This window comes from Tenrec ecaudatus, chromosome 8 (assembly GCF_050624435.1).
Source record: "Tenrec ecaudatus isolate mTenEca1 chromosome 8, mTenEca1.hap1, whole genome shotgun sequence".
NCBI classification, from domain to species: domain Eukaryota; kingdom Metazoa; phylum Chordata; class Mammalia; order Afrosoricida; family Tenrecidae; genus Tenrec; species Tenrec ecaudatus.
In genome coordinates, this window is record NC_134537.1 from 151,222,745 (window position 1) to 151,245,411 (window position 22,667).

At 39.9% G+C, this 22,667-nt stretch overlaps 1 protein-coding gene across 3 annotated transcripts in view; it reads left to right on the top strand.

Moving 5' to 3' along the window:
- The first annotated feature begins 503 nt into the window (after positions 1-503).
- The window catches only part of WDR35 (WD repeat domain 35), a 68,477-nt gene continuing 46,313 nt past the window's right edge, over positions 504-22,667 (top strand). For 2 of the 3 annotated variants that reach the window (XM_075557071.1, XM_075557072.1), the window contains exons 1-9: positions 504-634; positions 1,159-1,276; positions 3,759-3,830; positions 9,871-9,963; positions 13,623-13,751; positions 15,244-15,377; positions 17,049-17,214; positions 17,350-17,495; positions 21,124-21,249. In XM_075557071.1, the coding sequence (XP_075413186.1) occupies positions 611-634; positions 1,159-1,276; positions 3,759-3,830; positions 9,871-9,963; positions 13,623-13,751; positions 15,244-15,377; positions 17,049-17,214; positions 17,350-17,495; positions 21,124-21,249 (1,008 nt within the window). In that variant the 5' untranslated portion in view covers positions 504-610. Of the gene's footprint in view, positions 635-761; positions 911-1,158; positions 1,277-3,758; positions 3,831-9,870; positions 9,964-13,622; positions 13,752-15,243; positions 15,378-17,048; positions 17,215-17,349; positions 17,496-21,123; positions 21,250-22,667 lie in introns of those variants that run through there. The other variant, XM_075557073.1, reaches the window with a different exon arrangement.

Genomic DNA, 22,667 nt, shown 5'->3' on the forward strand with positions numbered 1-22,667 from the left:
ACCAAATGCAGCAAAAGACTTTTCCCTTTGAAGGATGTTGGGACCGAGGAGCTTACGAAATACCAAGGGACCTCATTTTAACGCGCACTTTGGGCTGCTAATCGCAAGGTCTGGGGTTCAAAACCACATGAAACCGTTGGCTCCCGTAGTTCTGGAGACTCTATGTAGGCTTCCTACCGAGTGGGTGGCCTTTTGAGGTTCGGGGGTTTTACTCAGTTTATGTTAACACTTCAGGCGCAGTTCAAGGGCTGCGTCTCCTGAGCGCCAGCTCTGGCGGCAGAGGCGGCCAGCAGCGCGACAGATCACTCGCAGGGCTCTGGTTCGCGCCCAGCACAAGGCAGAAGACCCTAGAGGTAAAGGGAGCCAGACTCCACAACACGCAGCATCTCGTCCAACGCCCCTCCGTTGACCAAGGTCTGCGCAGGCGCAGGACACCGCAGTGCGCCACGCCAAGTTGACACCGGAAGTGTGCCCCGTCGCCCCGGAAGCGACCGGAAGCGGCGGTTGCCAGGGAGACGGGAGCTCCCTAGAGCCGCTGGTACTGTGGCTTTTAGCCCGAGTTACTGCCGCAGACCTTGAGGACCGCGTTCGTCCTCTCGGGTTTCCCAGGATGTTCTTCTACCTGAGCAAGAAAGTAAGTTTTCCCAGGAGCACCCTCCCTCCCTCCCGTCCCAGCCCAGCCTCCTGCGGGCCATTCCGGCATCCTTCCGGAGGAGCTAGGTTTCTTCACCGGCTTCGCTGTCCAGCTTCCGACCTTCCTGTTCGGTTTAGTCCGGGGACCTCCTCCTACCGTTATCTGAGTTCCAGCGCGGGCCTTCCAAGGACCCCAGGACAGCACTCTAGTGCTTTCTGGAGGTTGATTCTACACCTGTTGCTGAACCAGGGGACGTACAGCCTTTGATCACCCAAGGTCACCAGCAAGGGAAAAGGGTGGCTTCAGTGTTGTGTGTGGAGGGAGACTAGCCACTGCCTTCTTGTGGGCGTTCCTTTCCCGCTTTTGCAAATCGTAGGACTCTGGACAAGGGAGCGAGTCTGTTTTCATGACTACTCGGCCATCTGCAGCCTTGTGCATTTTTTCTCCTCGGGGGATTTCTCGTAGACGCTCACTTCCCAACTCCATTTAGAAAAAGTTGTTAAGAGTGACTGGTTGCTTTTCAGATCGCCATTCCGAATAATGTGAAGCTGAAATGTATATCTTGGAACAAAGACCAAGGATTCATAGCATGTGGTGGTGATGATGGATTACTGAAAGTTTTGAAATTGGAGACACAAACAGGTAAGTTAGTTGATGGAGACTCGGCCACTATAGTTTGTCCAATGAGATTTGCTCATGCTATTGGTTATTAAAACAAAACAAAAACAAAAGCTAACCGACACCGAGTTAATTCTGACTCATAGCGCAAGCGCCCTTATAGGTCAGAATAGAACTGCCTCTGTGGGGGTACCAGCCTGTAAAAATTTATACAAGCAGAGCAATGAATGTACAAATGTGCTTTACACAATTGATGTATGTATAGATTGTGATAAGAGTTGTATGAGCACCTAATAAAACGATTTTAAAAAATCCAAGATTAAAAAGAAATTATACAAGCAGGTAGTCCCATTTTTCCCCTGTGACTGACTGGTGGATTTGAAGTGCTGACTTTGGGGTTATCAGCCTTACACAGCCCCAAACGTAACTGACTACGCCACCAAGGCGCCTTCATATGCAATACCCATTGCCATCAATTTGATTTCTTTAAAAATCATTTTATTGGGGGCTCTTACAGCTTTTATCACAGTCCATAATCCATCCATTGTGTCAAGCACCTTTGTACATATGTTGCCATCATCATTTTCAAAACATTTTCTTTTTACTTGAGCCCGTGATATCAGATCATTTCTACTCTCTTCTTCCCTCATGAACCCTTGATAATTTATAAATTATTATTATTTTATGTCTTACACCGACCACTGTCTCCCTTCACCCAGTTTTCTGTTGTTCGTTCCCCTGGGATTGCTACTCTCTTTATTGTTCCTGAGGGGTTTGTCTGTCCTGGATTCCCTGTGTTTCCAGCTCTAATCTGTACCAGTGTATATACTCTGGTCTGGCCAGATTTGTAAGGCAGAATTGGGGTCATGTTAGTGTTGGGGTGGGGAAGGAAGAAGCAATAAAGAACTAGAGGAAGGCGGTATGTTTCATCCGTGCTGTACTGTACCCTCACTGGCTCATCTTTTCCTTTGAACTCTTCTGTAAGGGGATGTCCAATTGTCTACAGATGGGATTCGGGTCTGCTCCACACTCTCCCTCATTCACATCGATAAGAGTTTTTGTTCTGGGTCTTTGATGCCTGATACCTGATCCCATGGACACCTCATGCTCACACAGGCTGGTGTGTTTCTTCCTTGTGGGCCTTGTTGCTTCTCAGCTAGATGGCTGCTTGTTTAGCTTCAAGCCTTTGATAGCTGGGCACCATCAGCTTCCTTCACCACATTTGCTTATGTACCTATTTTGTCTTCAGCAATCATGTCGGGAAGGTGAACATCACAGAATGCAGGGTTATTAGAGCAAAGTGTTCTTGCATTGAGGGAGTACTTGAGTAAGAGGCCCAATGTCCATCTGCTGCTTTAATACTTAATATATAAGTATATGTATATAGATCTATTTCTCTATTATATAAATATATTTACATATATACATGCCTGTATTTAGACCTCTATAAATGTCCTTTGCCTCCTAGTTCTTTCCTCTATTTCCTTTTACTTTCCTCCTGTCCCACTATCATGTTTGAACTTCATTTGGGCTTCAGTAATTCTTCTTGGTTGCATTGCCCTTGATTAAGCCCCACCAGGCATCCTACACCCTTCTCACCATCGATTTTAGATCAGTTGTTATTCCCTTGTCCCTTGGTTTGTTGGCACCTCCCTTTATTTCCCCCACCTCCCCCTCTCTCGTGTCTCTCTGGAACCTTTGGCCCCATTGTTTTTTCTTCTGGATTGTTTATCCTGCCTGTATCTAGATATGCAGGCAGAGTCAACAATAAGCACAAAAACAAGAAAAAACAAACAAAAGAAAACAAAAACCAAAACAACAAAAAGCCCCAACAACAACAAAAGAAAAGTCTATAAATAGTTCCAAGTCTGTTTGTTGAGCTTTGTGAATGTTTTCTGATCAAGTCTGATGGGGTGCCATGCCCTGGCCCCAAGGTCTATTTTTGGTATTCCCCGGGGACTTTGCTCCCCCCACTGCTCTGCTGCACACCCCTAGTGTTTTGCCTCGGTGTGGTGGGGTCAGATTAGGCATAATTCCCACACTGTGTCTCCAGTGCAATTTGTTTTCTTAGTCAAGTCTAATCCATTCAAAATGAAAAAAGTTCAAACCTATTTTTATAGTACAGTTGAGAGAATACTGCAAGGAAACAAATGGGTTATTTATTGAATGAATAAATAAAATGAATGAATGTAAGATCTGGAAATTACTCTTACAGTTTCAATATATGTATTTTAAATATGTCTTGTTTCTGATTATTTATAGAGGGATAAGTAGAAATAACATTAATTTCTAAATAAACATATTACTTTATTTTGCCACAGTAATATACCTTTGCAAGAGGCATGTAGTAATGTCTACATTTAAATGATGAGTAAATTAGATTGAAATGAGGCTTCTGAGAAGATCATTCTAATATTAGCTTGGAGCAGAACTTCCATAAGAAAAAAGGAAGAATGTAAAAAATTTTAAATTATTATTTCATATATTTATTATGTATTTTTTTTAGATGATGCAAAATTGAGGGGTCTTGCAGCCCCTAGTAATCTTTCTATGAATCAGACTCTTGAAGGTCACAGTGGTAAGTCATGCTCCATATTATGTGTACATATGTAATATTTTTCTAGATCATGTGTGAATACTAACTCTTCTCTTTAGACATTTAGCACCCATACAAAGGTACTGCAGGAAGTCTGTGGAAAAAGGATCAAAAGATCATGGAAAACTTTCCCTACAAACTTTCTGAAGCCCTCTCATAGACTTAATACAGATATGTCAACATTTTAAATAATGGTAATACTTAAATCATTTATATTGAACCATAATAATTAGACTCATTTAACACCTTTCATATGGTTAAGCAATATCCTTAATGGACCTGAAACAGTTGTTTTATATATTAAAAAATAATGTTCTATCTTTGGATACAGAGTCCTGTTTTGGACTGGACTCACGGTTCCAGTTAAAGGAGACTAAAGAGAGATAACTGTAACAGAGCACAGTGATCCTCGATTAGATCTTGGAATAGAAAAATAAATAGTTATAAAAGGACAGTATTGGGACAATTGGTGACATTTGAATATGCACTGCATGTTAGATAAAATAGTGCTACCGTGTTAAGTTTCCCAATTTGTACAATAATTATGAAAGAGAATGTTCTAATTCACAGGAATTTCATACTATAACATTTAGGCATTAAAAAGAATTAGAAGCAACTAATTGCTCATATAGTCCAGTGGTTTACGAGGGAATGCCCCAAAACACCAGAGTTCACACTAGTTGAGCATTGAGCGACTCGCTGCACCCAGTGCTGTCACCTGGGAAGGTTCTCTCTGGTCACAGTGAAGTTCTCAAAAAGCAGTTTCACTTGAACCTTGCTCTTTGTAAGAGAACAGTGTGCAGCTGTGAAATTTTGTTTCCTGCTCGGGAAAAATGCCACAGAAACTGTTGTGATGTTGAACACAGCTTACAAGGACAGCACTTAGGGAAAAACTCAAGTGTACAAGTGGTTTTCTTGTTTCAAAAAAGGTGAAAGGTTGGTTGATGACAAACCTTGTTCTAGATGTCTGTCAGCTTCCGAATGGAAGAAAATGTCAACCAAATTCCTGCGCTTGTGCTTGAAGACTGACGACGGACCACTGAAGAGAGGGGACATTATCTGGACTGTCCTGGAGCTTTGTTCTGAGAATTTTAATGGACCATTTGGGAATGAGAGGGTTGTTGTGAACTTGGCGCCTCGGGTTCGGACTGACCAGGAAAAAGAGCCTTGGCTGGAAACATGGCGTCCTTTGAAAGAACAGCTCCAAAGCGACCCAGACTTTTTTCCAAGGTGATTTCTGGTGATGAGGCGTGCTATTCTTCTGCCCCAGAAAGCAAGTATCAATCAAACCAGTGGAAGATGCCTTGACCAAAAAAAGCTCATCAAGTAAATTCAGTGATCAAGACAATGCTCACTTGTGGTGTTTTTTTGATGTGAGGGGCATCGTACATTTGGAATTCATCCCACCAGGTCAGACCGTTAACCAAGCTTTCTATTTAGTGGTTCTGAAAAGATTGCATAACAGCGTGTGACACAATAGGCCCGATTTGTGGCAGTCAGAGGATTGGTTTTGCCACTACAACAATGCACCTGCTTATGTAGCCATCACATGTGCCAATTTTTGGCAAAAAATATAGCATGCCTTTCTTGCCCCACTCATCTTACTCACCTAACTTTGCTCTGTGCAACTTCCTTTTGTTTCTGTGATGAAGAGGGCATGAAAGAACAGTGTTTTGATGGTATAGAAGAGGTGAAGAGAAAAATGAGGAAGGTGTTGTCAGCCATCCAAACAGATGAGTTGGAAAAATGATTCTAAGAATGGAATCACAGATTTGACAAATGTATTAAGTGTACCGGAGAGTACTTTGAAGGTGATAAGGTCGTTTTGTAAAAAATTTAAATATATAGCTTGGGAGTGTGTGGCCAGGAATTCAGTTTTTCTTTGGGGGGGGGGTATTCCCTTTCCTATAAGTGTGTTATTAAGAGAATTGAAAACAATGTGGAAAAGAGAGAAACCTGGTTGTAAGATTAGACTACAATAGCATATTATAGAACCATATTGATGTCACATGCAAGAAAAAGTTTGCTGTACATCACCCAACAATGGTTGTACCGGTACATTGACAAAGAGCTGCCAGAGGTTCAAGCCAGATTCAGAAGAGGATGTGGAACAAGGGATCTCATTACTGGCTTTAGCTGGATCGGGGCTGAAAGCAGCGACCACCAGAAAGATATTTACTTGTGTTTTATTGACTGCACAGTCATTCAACTGTGTCGATCATAACAGACTATGAACCATGAACAAACTTAAGAATGGGGAATCTGGAACACTTCATTGCACTGTTGGGGAACCTGTACATGGATCAAGAAACAATTGCAAGCAGAACAAGGGACTATTGCATATTTTAAAATCAGGAAAGATGTGCATCGGGGTTGCTGTACTTTTTGATCCGCATGCTGAACAAAGAATCTGAGAGGCTGGACTAGATGGAGCAGAATGCAGCATGAAGATTGGAGGAAGGCTTCGATATGCAGATGACACAGCCCTGCTTGCTGAAGGTGAGGCCAACGTGAAGGCAGCACTTGCTGACAAGGACTGCAGCCTCTGTGCGGATTACTGCACACTATAAAGAACACCAAAATGCTCACACCTGGACCAGTCGGTGACATCACACTAAATGGAGAAAAGATGGAAGTTGCCAAGGATGTCTTCTTATTTGGATCCCCATTCAGTGTTGATGGAAGCAGGAGTCAAGCTATCACATGAAGTATTGCATTGCTTACATCTACCGCACAAGACTTCTTTAGAGTGTTGAAAAGCAAGGATGTTAGTTGAGGACTATGATATTTTTAATTGGTATTTCATGTACATGCAAACGTTGGACATTAGAATAAGGAAGACTGGAGATGAATCAATGCACTTGAATTGTGGGGCTGGCAAAGAATATTGAGGTACCATGGACTGCCAAAGAAGAAGCAAATTTGTTTTGAAAGCAGTACAGCCAGAGTGCTGCAGAGAGGCAAGGATGGCGAGTCTTCATCTTACATACTTTGGACATGTTTCCAGGAGAGACTAGTCCCTGGAGAAGGACATCATGTTTGGTAAAGTGGAGGGGCAGCAAAAGAGAAGAAAGCCCTCAGCAATATGGATGGACACGGTGGCTGCAGCACTGGGCTCACACATACGAACAATTGTGAGGATGGTGCAGGACTGGACAGTGTTTTGTTCTGCGTTACAGAGGGTCGCTATGAGTTAGAACTGACTTGATGTCACCTAATAACAGCAACACAATAGCAACCCCCCAGAAGACTTAGTAGGATGTTTTTTGGCTATCGTAATCTTTGGGGGTCAGGCCATTTGGGTACATCATGCTCACATTTGCTTCTGTCATCAGTTATATGGAAACTCTATCAAGTGGTCATAGTAGGTGCATCTACGGCCAAGAAATAGGGACAAACATAAAAAAATAGTATGCAGCATTATTATTAATTTTAGAATTCTTTTTTAAAAATAAATCATTTGATTGGAGGCTCTTTCAGCTCTTATAACAATCCATACATCAATTGTATTGAGTACATTTGTATATATGTTGCCATCATCATATTCAAAACATTTTCTTTCTACTTGAGCCCTTGGTATCAGCTCCTCTTTTTTCCTTCCCTCCACCCCTCCCACCCTCCTGAACCCTTGATAAATTATATATTACTATTTTCATACCTTAGGCCAGCCACTGTCTCCCTTCACCCTTGTTTTGCTGTTCATCCCCCTCTGTGGGGTGGGGGGTGTTATACGTTGATCACTGCGATCAGTTCCCTCTTTCTCCCCCTTCTCCCTATACCTTTCCCCTACCCTCACAGTATCACTACTCCCAATTCTGTTCCTGCGGGGTTTATCCTGGATTCCGCATGTCGAGAGTTCTTATCTGTACCAGTCTATATGGTCCGGCCTAGCTGGATTTGTAAGGTAGGACTGGGGTCATGATAGTGGAGGGTGGGGCGCATTAAAGAAGTAGAGGAAGCTCACAACACAGGGAATTCAGGACAGATAACCCCCTCAGGTACAATAATGAGAGTAGCAGTACCAGGAGGGTAAGGGGAAGGTGGGGGAAGAAGGGGGAACCCATCACAATGATCTACATATAAGCCCCTTCCAGCAGGATGAACAACAGAAAAGTGGGTGAAGGGAGACAGCAGTCGGTGTAAGACATGAAGAAAATAATGTATACATTTTCAAAGGTTCACGAGGGAAGGAAGGTGGGGATGGGGGCAATGAGCTGATACCAAGGGCTCAAGTAGAAAGGAAGTGGTTTGAAAATGATGGTGGCAATATATGTAAAAATGTGCTTGACATAATGGAGGTGCGTATGGATTGTGATAAGAGTTGTAAGAGCCCCCAATAAAAAGATTTTTAAAACAAAATGAGGAATGTTGTATGTTTCATTGGTCCTATACTGCACCCTGGCTGACTCATCTCTTCCTTATGACCCTTCTGTGAGGGCGGGTATTAAGCATTATTGTTTTGTAGAAAATCAGTATTATCAATAATTACATCCTAAGGCCATTTTAAGAGTAATCTTGTAGTTAGTTTCCAGCAGTTCCAACTCATCGTGACTCCCTGTGAGAGAGTAGAAGGGTCCCACAGGGCTTCCCAGAGTGTACTCTGTCGGGGGAGCACATCGCCAGTTCTTTTTCCTGCAGAATTTCTTGGAACCAATCAAACCAACTGCCACCATTACAGTGATGCTGACTCGTAACAACTCCATATGGGGTTATCAACTGACCCTTCAGTTTCTGAGACTGTAAATCTGTCCATGAGCAGAAAGCTTCATCTTTTTATAATGGAGGGGCTGATGGGTTTGAACTGCTGATCTTGCAGTTAGTAGTTCAATGTGCAAAACTGTAAACCAGGCATCCTCAAACTATGGCCCACGGGCCACATGTGGCCTGCCAAGGACATTTATCTGGCCCGCCAGGTGTTTTTGTCCCATTTGTTTTTTTTTTAACTTCAAAATAAGATATGTTCAGTGTGCATAGGAATTTGTTCATAGTTTCTTTTTAAATTATAGTCCGGCCCTCCAATGGGTTTGAGGGACAGTGAACTGGCTCCCTGTTTAAAGAGTTTGAGGACCCCTGCTGCATACCTTAAGGTTAGCAGCTGAGCTCTTTGGTTTGTCCGATTGTTCTACTGCAGTGGCTTGTTGTTAGGTGCCATTGAGTTGCTCTCCACACATAACGACCTTACACACAGCAGAATGAAACATGGCACCGTCCTGCGCCATCCTCACTGTTGTTCCCATGTTTGAGACCCTTGTCCCAGCCATGGTATCAATCCATCTTCTTGAGAGCTTCTTCGTTTCACTATTCCTCTACTTCACCAAGCATGAGGCCCTTCTCCAGAGACTGGAGACAACACGTGCAGAGTGCGTCAGAAGTTTCTCCAGCCTTGCCCCTAAGGAGCATTCTGGCTATAATTCTTCTAAGATATATATACAAATATATATACATATATATACAAAAGTAACATGTACTTTATATCTATCTATCTATCTATCTATCTATCTATCTATATATATATATATATAAAGTACATGTTACTTTTGTGGATAAAATCACCAGTATCGCCAATAGCAGCAGGGTCAACCATGGTGGACAGGTTTCAGCAAGACTCCTAAACTAAGACAGACAAGGATGAATTAAAAAAAAATTTTTGTTCTGTTGTGTCTCCACCTGTGAAGGCCTAGAGACTTACTTTAGAAATGTACCACTGAAAATGCCATGGGTCACAATGGACTGACTGTTGCCTGGTCCCGTGCTAGAAGCCCTCTATGTTAGAAGACATCCGAATTTCATGCATGTTGCAACAGTGGGCTTGAGTGTATCAGCTGCGGAGTAAGACCAGGACACTTTCTGAGCTGACGTTCCTGGGGGACTTGATGGCAACCCTACAACAACAATAAAGACATTAAACAGGAAGTAGATTGTTTTTAACATGCTTTGGGTGTTTATTTTAAAATTTTAATTTGAAAGTAACTGTAGTATTTGTATATATTTTAAACAATTGTATTGTTTTATAATTTTCTAGGCTCTGTTCAAGTGGTAACATGGAATGAACAGTATCAGAAGTTGACTACCAGTGATCAAAATGGGCTTATCATTGTCTGGATGTTATATAAAGGTATACAACCCATTGCCCTGGAGCGGATTCTGACTCGTAGTGGCCCTGTGGGAAAGAGTGGAACTGCCCCTGAGCTTTCTGAGGCTAAATCTTTAAGGGAGCAGGTAGCCTTATCTTTCTCCTACATAGGAACCTGTGGGTTTGAACCTCTGATCTTGTGGTTAGCAGCCCGACCCCCAACAAACAAGGCCATCAGTGATCTTTAAAAGTGTATTAAGAACTACTGCCATTGAGTCTGCTGTGGCTGCTAGTTTACAATTTGTACCTTTTCTTCATGGGGAGCTTATCATATTGAGTACAAGAATGCAGAAAATGTTCTAAAATGGATTCTGGTGATGATTGTTCAACTCTTCTTAATATGATGGAACTATTGAATTGTATAGTTTGAGAATTATATGCAGTTAAAACTGTTTAGTGTCCCCAAACCCAGCTGTAGAGTATCTAGTCAGACCGAGCCACTGGCAGATCCACTCTAGCTGTGGGTAAGAGTCTCCATCACCCTTACTACAGGCAGAGACCATTGTTTTCCTGACTGCCGGATCAAACTTGACACGTGGCCAGTTGACCACCCTGTTGTAGATACGACCTGAGTTTATTCTGGGTGCAAGTATTTCTTACTGGTTCCATGATAGAAATTTCTTCCCTGGTTTTTTCATTATCATTGGTGGTCTTTTTCTTCTTATGCATTATTAATATTTTTGTGTGTACTATTATATTTTCACCCTTGTCACCTTAGTGCAATTTAAAAAAATTGTGTTCTGTTGGGTGTCCCAGCTGTGAAGCACAGGAGGCGTGGCTGCTTAATGATGATAATGTATGTAAGGGGAGATAGGGAACTTGCTGGGCAGGGAGGCCAGAGATAGAGAGCAAAAGGGGATTTCGGGAGTAATTAATGAAGATGGGGGGGGGGACGGAGCACTAGGATGGATTGTGATTACATGAATCATCTTAAAGTTGATTTAACTGTGGGGGGATGCTCTAAAATTGATGTGGGGGTGATTGTATAATTCTCTGTGATATGATTGAATGATTTAACTGTTGAATAATATGATATGGATGTTTCTTGCCAATAAAACTGTTAGGAAAAAAAAAAGCAAACTGTTTGAAACAAAACAAAACAGACACAAACCCGAATGCTAGGAAAGGGTTGATTTTGTTATATCATGATGACTAGAAAACAATTTATGTTTTCCTGAGGCTTGTAGCTATCATCTGTAAATGTGAAGGGTACTTCAGTTCAGTATGCTATTGACAAGATTCAAGGTCTACTCATTGCTGTTAATTTGGTTTTGACTAATGGCAAATGTGCGGGACTGAGTACAACTATTAATTTACCCATTAACTCTCCTTTGAAATAAAAAAAAAACAGTTTAGATAAGACTACTACGTTTGCCTGCCTTGATACTCTCCATCTCCACATTAACTTTGAATTCTTTTTGTATTTACTTATTTTTTATATTTAATATTATTTAATAGGGAGTTAATACATAAGAGGGGGTACCCCCCAAAATGGAATTGTGCTAGGTGGAGCAGAACTTTCATAGTAAGCATTTTTCCTGCTAGTTGAGCATCTAGCAACTCACTTTAAGTTAGTGTACCCAGTAGCGTTGCCTGGGAAGGTTCCCTCTGGTTACAGTAAATTTTTTTTATTAAAAGCAGCTTTGCTTGAACCTCATTTTTTTTGCGATGGCCGATTTATGAGAACAACGTGTGTCTCTGAAATTTTGTTTCCTGTTAAGGAAAAATGCTGCAGAAACTGTTGTGATGTTGAACACAGCTCACAAGGAAAGCGCTATGGGAAATACCCAAATGTATGAGTGGTTTTCTCTGGTCCCTTCAGGACCAGGGGTGTGAGGGGCGATGCTGGGAGAGTGGAGGGTGAGTGGGTTGGAAAGGGGGAACCGATTACAAGGATCCACATGTGACCTCCTCCCTGGGAGACGGACGGCAGAGAAGGTGGGGGGGAAGAGAGACTCCGGATAGGGCAAGATATGATACAATAACAATCTATATATTATCAAGGGCTCATGAGGGAGTGGGGAGCGGGGAGGGAGGGGGAAAAAAGAGGATCTGATGCAAAGGGCTTAAGTAGAGAGCAAATGCTTTGAAAATGATTAGGGCAAAGAATGTATGGATGTGCTTTATACAATTGATGTATGTATATGTGTAGATTGTGATAAGAGTTGTATGAGCCCCTAATAAAATGTAAAAAAAAAAAAAGATGAAATGACAGACCTCGTTCTGCACACCTGTTAACTTCCTGAATGGACAAAAATGCCAACTCGTACATTTGGCATTCATTCCACCATATCATACTATTAATCAAGCTATCTATTTAGAGGTTCTGAAAGTATAGCATTACAGTGTGCAACAACAAAGGCCTGATATGTGGCAGCCGAGGAACTGGTTTTGCCACCACGACAATGCACCTGCTCACACAGCCATCTCAGGGCGCCAGTTTTTGACAAAAAACGGCATGCCTCTCTTGCCCCGTGCATTTTACTCTCCTGACTTTGCTCCATGCGACTTCTTTTGGTTCTTGCGAATAGAGAGACATGAAAGAACAGCGATTTAACAACATAGAAGAGTTGAAGAAAAAAATGAGGGAGGCACTGTCAGCCATCCAAATACGAGTTTGAAATATGTTTCCAAGAATGAAATTTGCAGATTTGATCAATTTATTAAGTGTAATGGAGAGTACTTTGAGGGTGACAAGGTTGTTTTGTAAAAAAAAAACTTCAATATATAGCTTTGAAAAAAATGCTAACTGCATAAGAATTTTTTTCATATGGATGTAGAGCTTTACCTAATATACTTAATATGCTTATAACTAATTGAAGAGTTTATGCTTACATATAAAGTGACTGCTCATTCTGTCTTAGTTACTTGAAGTGTATTATTCAGTTGGGAAAGTTAGGTTTTGTGCACAATCGATTGTTTTGGCCAATGAAACTTTAGTTTTCATTGATAGAGAGGAAAAAAAAGCAAGAGGATGAAATTTGCTTGGCATTTGTTGTACTTTCTGTGATTGTCTTTGAAGCAAGCTTTGGTCCAAGTTTAAATTCATTTTTAATTTTGTTTGCGTTTGATTTAAGGTTTTATATAATGCTTCATATAGAGCCTGAGTGGCATAGTGGGATATACATTGGGCCGCTAACCACACAGTCAGTAGTTTGAAACCACTAGCTGCTGTGTCGGAGAAAGATGAGACTTTCTACTCCTAGCAATAGTATATGGTTTCAGAAACCCATAAGGGAAGTTCTACCCTGCCCTAATAGGTTTGCGATGATTCAGAATTGACACCGTGGCAGTGAGAAAAGTGCTTCATTATATAAAATGGTGGTGTGGTGGGCTACATGTTGTGCTGCTGACCTTACCACAAGGTGTGCAGTTTGAATCCACCAGCTGCTCCGAGGGAAACATGTGAGTTTTTCTGCCTCTATACAGATTGACAGCCACAGAAACACCCAGGGACAGTTCTCTTCTATCCGATAGGGTCACTGAGTTAAAATCGACTTGCTGGGAGTGAATTAAAAAAATAATTAGCTTATAGAAAACTTACAAATATTTGTCTCCTTCTGTGTGTCACAGAATACTTTCATCTCTTTAAGTACCTCTAATGGATATTAAGTAATGACTTGTTTTGTTTGTGTCAATAGGCTCTTGGTATGAGGAAATGATCAACAACAGAAACAAGTCCGTGGTTCGCAGTATGAGTTGGAACGCCGATGGGCAGAAGATCTGCATTGTGTATGAAGACGGGGCCGTGATTGTTGGCTCTGTAGATGGTGAGGCATCGATTCCACATTCAGATCAGGACTCAGTTGATACTTTTGTCTTTAGCGATGTAAGTTAATGCTCATGTCAGTGTGCTGCTAAAAATGCACAGAAACAAACACAGTCGGGCTCCATTTTGATGACTTTCAAGAACCACTTTCTGGTCTGAACTATTTAAAACTATACTCAAGAAATAATATTGATTCTTTGAAATAGATATTCAAACGAGTGAATGAACTTTTTAGGATTATTTAAATATATCTGTCTGATTATATAACTTATCTTGATGTGGTTAGACTGCACAAAAATGTAGCCTTTTGATGGTGGTCCCTTCCATTGAATTGAGAGTACGGGAGAAAGATTGGTTTTGAGTGAAGATTTCGGTTTTGGATATGTTGATTTTATCATATCATAGGACATCCAAGTAATAACTCTGAGTTCATGGTTAGATATAATAATCTTTAACTAAAAATATCAGAACTGAAGGCTTAATTCTGCGAATCACCAGAATAAGGTTGGTTTTAGATGCAAAGCCAATGGACCATTCGTGGTGTAAGAACCAGAAACATTAAGGGATGGGCAGAGGAAAAGACTTCCATAGAGGACACTGAAAAAGAGCAGTCTTGGAAACCGAGGGCTTTGTGGACTCATTCAAGGCAAGGGAGTGTCAAGAAGAAAGGGGTGCAAAGGAAAAACCAGGGCTAACAGCAGGTCATCGTAACCTTCGGGACAGCAATTTTGGTGGCACCACAGGGCAGAAGCCAGATTGGGATGGGCTGAGGAGACTGAATGGAAGGTAATGAAGCAGAGACTTTGTCCAAGAATCTTGGTTGGAAAAGGAGTGGCAGGAGGTGGGTGAGAGTTAGTAGGAGAATTTAAGCTTGTGTACAGTGTTTTTTTTGTTTCTGTTTTTCAGTTGAGGTGGTTTTGAAGAAGAGTAAGCCAAGTGTGCTTAATTACTGATAGGAAAGGGTCAGGAGAGAAAAGCTTAAAGCAAAAGAGAGAAGGGGAAAAAAGTTAGAAAGAACCTGACCAGAGACTAAGTGGAGAGATTAGCGTCAGTCAGGGTGGAGGGTACCTCTTCCTTTGTATTGGGATGCAACAAAAGGGGAGACGTGGAGTCAAGTATATTCGGAATATATTTAAAGCCAGAATAGTGAATTTCCTTTTTAAAGCTTTTCTTTAGAGAGTTGAAAATTGGTTCATTTGCTGATTGAAAGAGAGGGAAACATTTCAACTTGCTCTTCCTTAACAGGTCTCGTGGGGTGTTTGGCACATAGTAATAGCTTAATAAATGCTTATTGACAATATGGTCCTTATGAGTCTTAACTGACTCAATGACAGTGGGTTTGGATTTGTGGTTTATACCAATTGGCTACCACGTGAGTTTTGTGATGAATACATGTAAGATCTGTTTAGGGAGGTGAAGACTTTCAAGAACAATGGTGGAGCGTCATTGTCTTGAAAGATTGGTGAAATATTATGTTTTATGTTTTGCTTTAGGGAATCGTATTTGGGGAAAGGACTTGAAGGGTATCCAGCTATGCCATGTAGCATGGTCGGCAGATAGTAAAATCTTACTGTTTGGAATGGCAAATGGGGAAATTCACATCTTTGATAATCAAGGGAATTTTATAGTAAGTATATGAATATACACATTCACATGTATTCCTAGCTTTTGTAACTTATAGTTTCATATATATTATTAATATGTGTATATACAATTAATCGGATGATTTGTATAATTAAATTTTTTAATTCAGTATTTTTTCATAATGGTCTAAAATTTTTTTTTAATTTGGTTTTATGAAAAAGAAATTCTGGGTTGATTCTAATACAATTCTGAATTAGTATAATTTTAAATTAATGCAACATGTGAGAGTCTAACTTTTGGTTCACGCTTTTGGTAGCTGAGGACGTGATGTTGGAGTGTTGGAGATCAGCAAGGAGGGAAGCTTAGTCCCATACCGGAAGCTCAAGTGCACCTGTAGATGCCAAAGACATTTTTGTAGCAAGAATGTACTTTTCAGAATATTTTTTCCCTTATTTCACCATTAAACTGAAAAATCTATAGCTTTTCTTGGTGAATGTAAGCCATTTGAGTTTGTTGTTTCTTTAGGGAAGACGACATTTGTATATAGTTTTTGCTTCAAGCAACAGCTCTCTTTGAATGTTAATTTTAAAATGACAAACTTTGTTGAACCATTTCCTTTTTTTTGGAGGCAAGATCGCAATATGCATACATTTAAGTTGCATTTTTCTAGGGGAATGTTCTGGAGATGTGTTGTTATTGAAGCTGCCGTAAGACAAATTTATAGCACTTTATGTTTTAGATCAGTTGAATAGATACCAATGTCAATGTGTAGAAAAATTTAAAACTTACTCATATTATTTTGATCCATTCCTTTGTGGTATTTGGTACAGTAAACATTTTAAATTTATGATAAAAAAGAATATAAAAAGAACAGGAGATGTAAAAGCAAGGATGAAAAATTAAGATCTAGAAAGAACACAGAATACTATAGAGTCTGCTAGTATAATCTCAAAAACAAATCTTGGTTTTACATGAGACAGGAGTCCATTAGAAAGTAGGTTAATGCAGATATAGTTAGGTTGAAACTTAACACTCTATCATTTGTTCTCCTTTTGACCTATTTTTAATTTGTTATAGTTTTTAATACTTTCTTTTTTGTTTTTGATTGGAGTTTTTTAATGTTTTATTTTGTTATTATTTTTGGGTATAGTTTTTGGGGCTATGGTAGAGGAGGCTGGAGGAGGGAAATGGGGAGCTAATTAATAGTAATGAGTTTAAGAAAGAAGAAAATGTTCTAAAAATGATGGTGATCATGATTGTACAACTCTTTTTAATAAGATTAAACCATGGAACTGTGTGATAGGTGAATGATGTCAATTAAACGGGTTGAACAATTTAACCATATAGATTTCCGACCTTAATGATGGACAGTTTTGTTTTTAGTAAGGGTGAGGACATTCATAAAGCCGGTCATTAGTGGATGTAGTGATGGTTAACTTTTATATGATGCTTTACTCCTTTCAGAGTATTTTCATGTACCTCATCTCATTTGAGACTCAAAGACTCTGCCAGTTTTTCTTTAATCCTCGTTTCACAGTGGGGACAACTGAGACTTAGGTGTCCGTGTTTGCCCAGGCCAGAGAAACAGGAAGTAGTAGAGCTTGCATTTGGAACTAGATTTTTAAAATTCTATTTTCCATGGTCTTTCTGTAACGCTCTGTGTAGAGTGATCTGTTTTAAAATGTAATGAACTGAGCTTGTCCGTTTCATTTAGATGAAAATGAAGCTCAACTGCCTGGTGAATGTGACTGGAGCGATCAGCATCGCTGGCATCCACTGGTACCATGGCACGGAAGGCTACGTGGAGCCGGACTGTCCTTGCCTCGCTCTGTGTTTCGATAATGGAAGATGCCAAATAATGAGACATGAGAATGACCAAAGTAAGTAATTTTTCTTAAATGTAGCAATTCAAGAATAAGTTTTAAGGATGATTCTTAAGGTTGTAAAGTTCTCTAAGTTTAAGAATTTTAGCAGCATTTACCTACTTTTTTCGTTTTCTTTTTTCTTGTGACTAGATCCTGTTTTAATTGACACTGGCATGTATGTGGTCAGTATCCAGTGGAATCACACCGGCAGTGTGTTAGCTGTGGCGGGATCCCAGAAGGCAGTCACTCAGGATAAGGATGTAAACACCGTGCAGTTTTACAGTCCATTTGGGGAGGTAAAAGTATCAAAATTTTATCTTCTTACATAGCATTTAAATATGCAGGGAATATGGTAAAGGAAAAACAATGAAGGAAAAACCTGGTGTATTTTTCTCTCACTGGTATGGTGAGTGCAAATGATGAGCTATTAGGTAGATATGCTTTCGATTAGTATCTCTGTATTAGAGGAATTTTATTTTGTCATGGATCGTGTTTTGTAACTTGTACATTTAGGAAACCAGGGAGTAGTTCCTTTGAAGATTTTCTCTGTGATTTGAATAGGTATTTCTTTTTTTTAAACGTTTTATTAGGGGCTCATACAACTCTTATCACTGTCCATACATATACATACATCAATTGTATAAAGCACATCTGTACATTCTTTGCCCTAATCATTTTCTTTTCTTTCTTTCTTTTTTTTTCCCTTTTCTTTTTTTACATTTTATTAGGGACTCATACAACTCTTATCACAATCCATACATATACATACATCAATTGTATAAAGCACATCCATACATTTCCCGCCCCAATCATTCTCAAAGCATTTGCTCTCCACTTAAGCCCTTTGCATCAGGTCCTCTTTTTTTTCCCCTCCCTCCCCGCTCCCCCCTCCCCCCTCCCTCATGTACCCTTTGTAATTTATACATCGTTATTTTGTCATATCTTGCTCTATCCGGAGTCTCTCTTCCCCCCCTTCTCTGCCGTCCCTCTCCCAGGGAGGAGGTCACATGTGGATCCCTGTAATCAGTTCCCCCTTTCCAACCCACTCACCCTACACTCTCCCAGCATCGCCCCTCACACCCTTGGTCCTGAAGGTATCATCCACCCTGGATTCCCTGTGTCCCTCTGCCCGAATAGGTATTTCTTAACAGATTGATTTTGAGTATTTTTTTAGTGTAATTTAGTTTCAGATGAATTTTTCTGATTTTAAAGTTAATATTTTAAATGTCCTTACATATTTATTATACATATCTATCAGTTATTCTAAGAAATTTTGTGTTAATGTTTAATATTAGGTAATATTGGATTAAAATGAACTCCCGTTCATAAATACTTATATTAGCCTTCCCAATGTTACTAAAAATAAGTTTAATTTTTAAAGAGGATTTCTTTGAAATAGCATTGGAAAATATCAAGTAGGAGAACTCATAGATGCTGACTTTAAAAAGATTTAGAAAAAAAAAATTTAAAAAAAATTTTAAAAAAAAGATTTAGAAAATTAGAAATTTTAATAATGATTAGCCAAATTTTATTTACCTATTCTACTTTGTATCTCTAGACTCTTCAGTCCTTTTTTGAGTATCCTGTTGATTTTTACATAGTCACCATAGACTACAATAATATATATTTTCAGCCACACAGAAACCTTTTATCTGCTCCTGTATTATATAATACTTTTTTTTCCAAGTGGAGTGTACTTTCTGTCAACATAAGAAATGTCATCTCCTCAGCCATATCGCCCTGAATGCCTCCCTCATGTTTGACACTTAGCATACACTGTGGAACCCCTGTGGCACAGTGTTAGACACTGGATTGCTAACCCAAAGGTTGGCGGTTTGACCCCATGAGCGGCTAGGCAGGAGAAAGAGGTGGCAGTTGAGTCTGTAGGGCCCGCTTGGATCTGTTCTACAACGTCGCTATGAGTCATAATGGACTTGGGTTTGTTTTTTTGAAGTAAACATGCAGTGAAACTTGATTTTCTGTTTGCAAGGTGGTGCTGCTGCCACCACCAGGGACATGCCTCCTCATCCCTTCATTGTGGCTGTGTGAGCACCAGGAACGGCGTCCTCAGAGCGTGTTTGTTCCCCTTTGGTGTCCTATAGAGGCAGCAAGACAGGTAGATAGGGCTGTTTTCCCTTACTCCCCAGGCCAAAGCTTTTTTTATTTTTAACTCCATTGATATCCCTGCTCATTAAAGTCAACTTTAGAACATATGAGAACAAGGGCTTTCAATGCCAACTATTGGAAGATGGGGTATGCTGTTCCTGAATAAGATAGGCACCCTGTTTGCTTTTCGAAGATCACCTTAAAACTTTTTGCATTCATCTATTCATTCGTCACTTCACTACCTAAAATGTACTGTCAATATATGAATACATTAACTTGAATCCATGCTACATTCACTTGCCGTCAGAGATATTTATTGTCTCCTAAGGATAGGGAAATAAAGATAATTATTTCAGGTGTGTTCCCTCAACAAGCTTACTGTCTAAACTCCCTAAGACCATAGAGAGCGAGAGAAGGTCGTATCACCAAGGAAACACGGTTGGAATTTAATCTTAAGGGATAAATCGGATACTGAGGGAAGACAAGAAAGAGTAAAGAAGGGAAACTGTGGGAGAAGAGACAGGTTATTTCAGGCAAAAAAGGTATCATTTGGGGCCCCAAACCATAAAAGTCCAGTAGTTTCTAATGGGACCCCTGGTAGAGCGGTGGTTACACATTGGGTTGCAAGGTCAGCAGTTTGAAACCACCCAGTGCTCCAAGGGAGAGAGACGGGGATTTCTTCTTCATTAAGAGTTATGGCCTCTGCAACTCACAAGGGAAGTTCTAGCCTGCCCTGGAGGGGTGCCATGAATTGGCATCAACTTGATGGCAGTGACTTTTGTTTTGTTTTTGGTAGTGTCTTATGAGTGAATACACAGTAACTATGACTAAATAATGGGAATAGTAAGCCAAAGAATTCAGTTTAAGACCAAAAGAAGAGAGGCATGTGTACCTTGCTAAAGAATATGATTTTGAGGCACTTGTAATACTGATTTTTATTGTTAGGTATTTTTACACATCAGGGTAGGATGTTATAGTTATGTACTACGAAGTACATAAATGTACTATCCTGACAATAGAGTAGAGATTGAATGTGGGGGTGAAGACTGAGAATCAAAGAAGAGATTAAATGATAGAATTGCAATTAGGAGCGTATTAAAACAATTCAGTCAAGAAAAGAGGCCGTTGTAGTGGGAGAAACAAAGGAGGCGGAGCAGCAGGACATGATGACCTGTTACATGTTGGGGTGGAAGAGAGAGGCAAGACTTCAGGATTAAGTCTTCAAGTATAATATTTATTGATTTTTAAGAAATCGATATTTTTACATTGCATTTCCCCTTAAGATAGGGATGTATTGTACCATCAAGCCTGTCATTTTAATAAGCATATTTGTTTTTCTCTTACTTACTCATAAAGTAGAGATGCATATTTAAGTCCATGACATCTTGAAGCAATAGGCTAAGAGGGTATCTGTGTTCGCTGTGTGAAGGAGAAGATAGCATCACATACGAGGGAGCAGAGAAATCAAGGCGGGGAGGAGGGCAAGCTCTTTGGGGTATTGACAAGTAGCCTAAACTGCTACATACAATTGTCCTGAAATGTAAACCCCACCTACTTCACAATACTTTTTTTTAAAAAGCAAAGAAAATATGAAAATAGTAAGAGGTAAATAAATCAGTGACCTCTCAGATATGGTGAACTTTGGTATGAAATTCATGGTATATAGTGTATAAATCTCTTCTCTCATATGTATGATTTTCCTTACAAATATTAAAAGAAACAATGTTTAAAGTGAGTGATAATTTTGATTTCTATGATTGGTGGTCATTTTGTATGAGTTACTTATGGTTTCTACATTCAGTATCATTCTGTTTCCAGCATCTCGGCACTCTGAAAGTCCCTGGAAGGCAGTTGTCTGCGCTATCTTGGGAAGGAGGGGGACTAAAAATTGCCCTGGCTGTTGATTCCTTTATATATTTTGCAAATATTCGGCCAGATTACAAGGTTAGTATTAAAAGCCTTTTATAAAACAGAACTCATATTTTTCAAAGAAACAATTCTGCATTAGCTCAAATATGTTTCTCGGATATAGTTGTAGCTGCTTGGTGTTCAAACGAGCCGGCAGGCGGCTTTTCTCAGGGCACGGCAGACATGATGAGCACCCCGTCTGTGGTGTCCCGCCTGAAAACTCAGTCTAACCAGAGAGAAACCACAGACAAACCCACATCGAGAGCCTTTGAACAGACCTGCCCGGCACCCCTCCATGGGTCCTGGTCACGGAAAGCAAGGGAAGACGAGGCACTGTCCCAGCGCAGAGAACCATGGAGACATGATGACTAAATGTAGGCGATCCTGGATTGGATTCTGGACTTGCAAAAGACAACAGGCACAGCTAATGAAATCCAAATAAAGTGTTGAGTTTCTAGTAATGATTAGTGTTGGTGTCCGAGCAGGACAAATGTACCATGATAACATTGACAATAAGGGGGAACTTCATGAGGGCTTATGGGAACTCAGAACTGTCTTTGCAACTTTCCTCTGAATTATTTGAAAGTAAAAACTTTATTTAAAAAATTTATCATTGTTCAAAATGCTAAGCATAGCTTAGCATTGAGTAATCTACACAATCATAGTAATATTAACATTGACTATTGCTTTATTCATAAACATAATGTAAATATATAGGAAAAGTGGAAGGAATAACATTACGTATATGATAGGGAAAGGGTACCTGAGAGACAAATTATCTTCTGTAATCAGAAACATAGTTGATAGATTAATACCAAATATGGATGTGGGAATAGATATCATAACAGTTTCAGTTATAAGAGTTTATAGATGGATTCCTTGGAGAGGAATTTTGAGTGGGAACAGTTGAATTAGTTTTTGGTTTATATACTATAGTATTTGATTAGATACTATGTACATATGTTGTCATTGCTGCTGAAAACAAATATTGAAAATGTGGATAGGATAAAAGGGAAAAGCAGCTATTTTTGAATTTTGGCTTGGGAACCTAGATGTAAACATTTGACCCGGTCAGTTACTCTACTCTCAGTTACTCTACTCTCAATCTGGAAATGTCACTGCTGAAGCGGAAATGTAGCCCGATTAGAGTAAGGAAAGCTAAAGAGGCTAAATTTATTTGTATGGCACATTTGTTTTATTTTTAAAAGATCTTGATTAGTTTTAGCTCTAAAATATCATTTCAGTGAATAAAAGTATTCAGCTAAATGCTTAGTCCTCTGTCTTCAATTTCTGAAGAGTAGAATGTTTGTCAGTATTAGTAACCCGGACATTACAGGATTTCTACAGTCGATAAGGAATAGACGAGTTTTCTTCCTCAGTACTAAACATGTTTCTCCCTCTCCCTTCCATCCCCACTCCTTCCCGCTCCTCTTTCTTTCTCTCCCTCTCTTTTT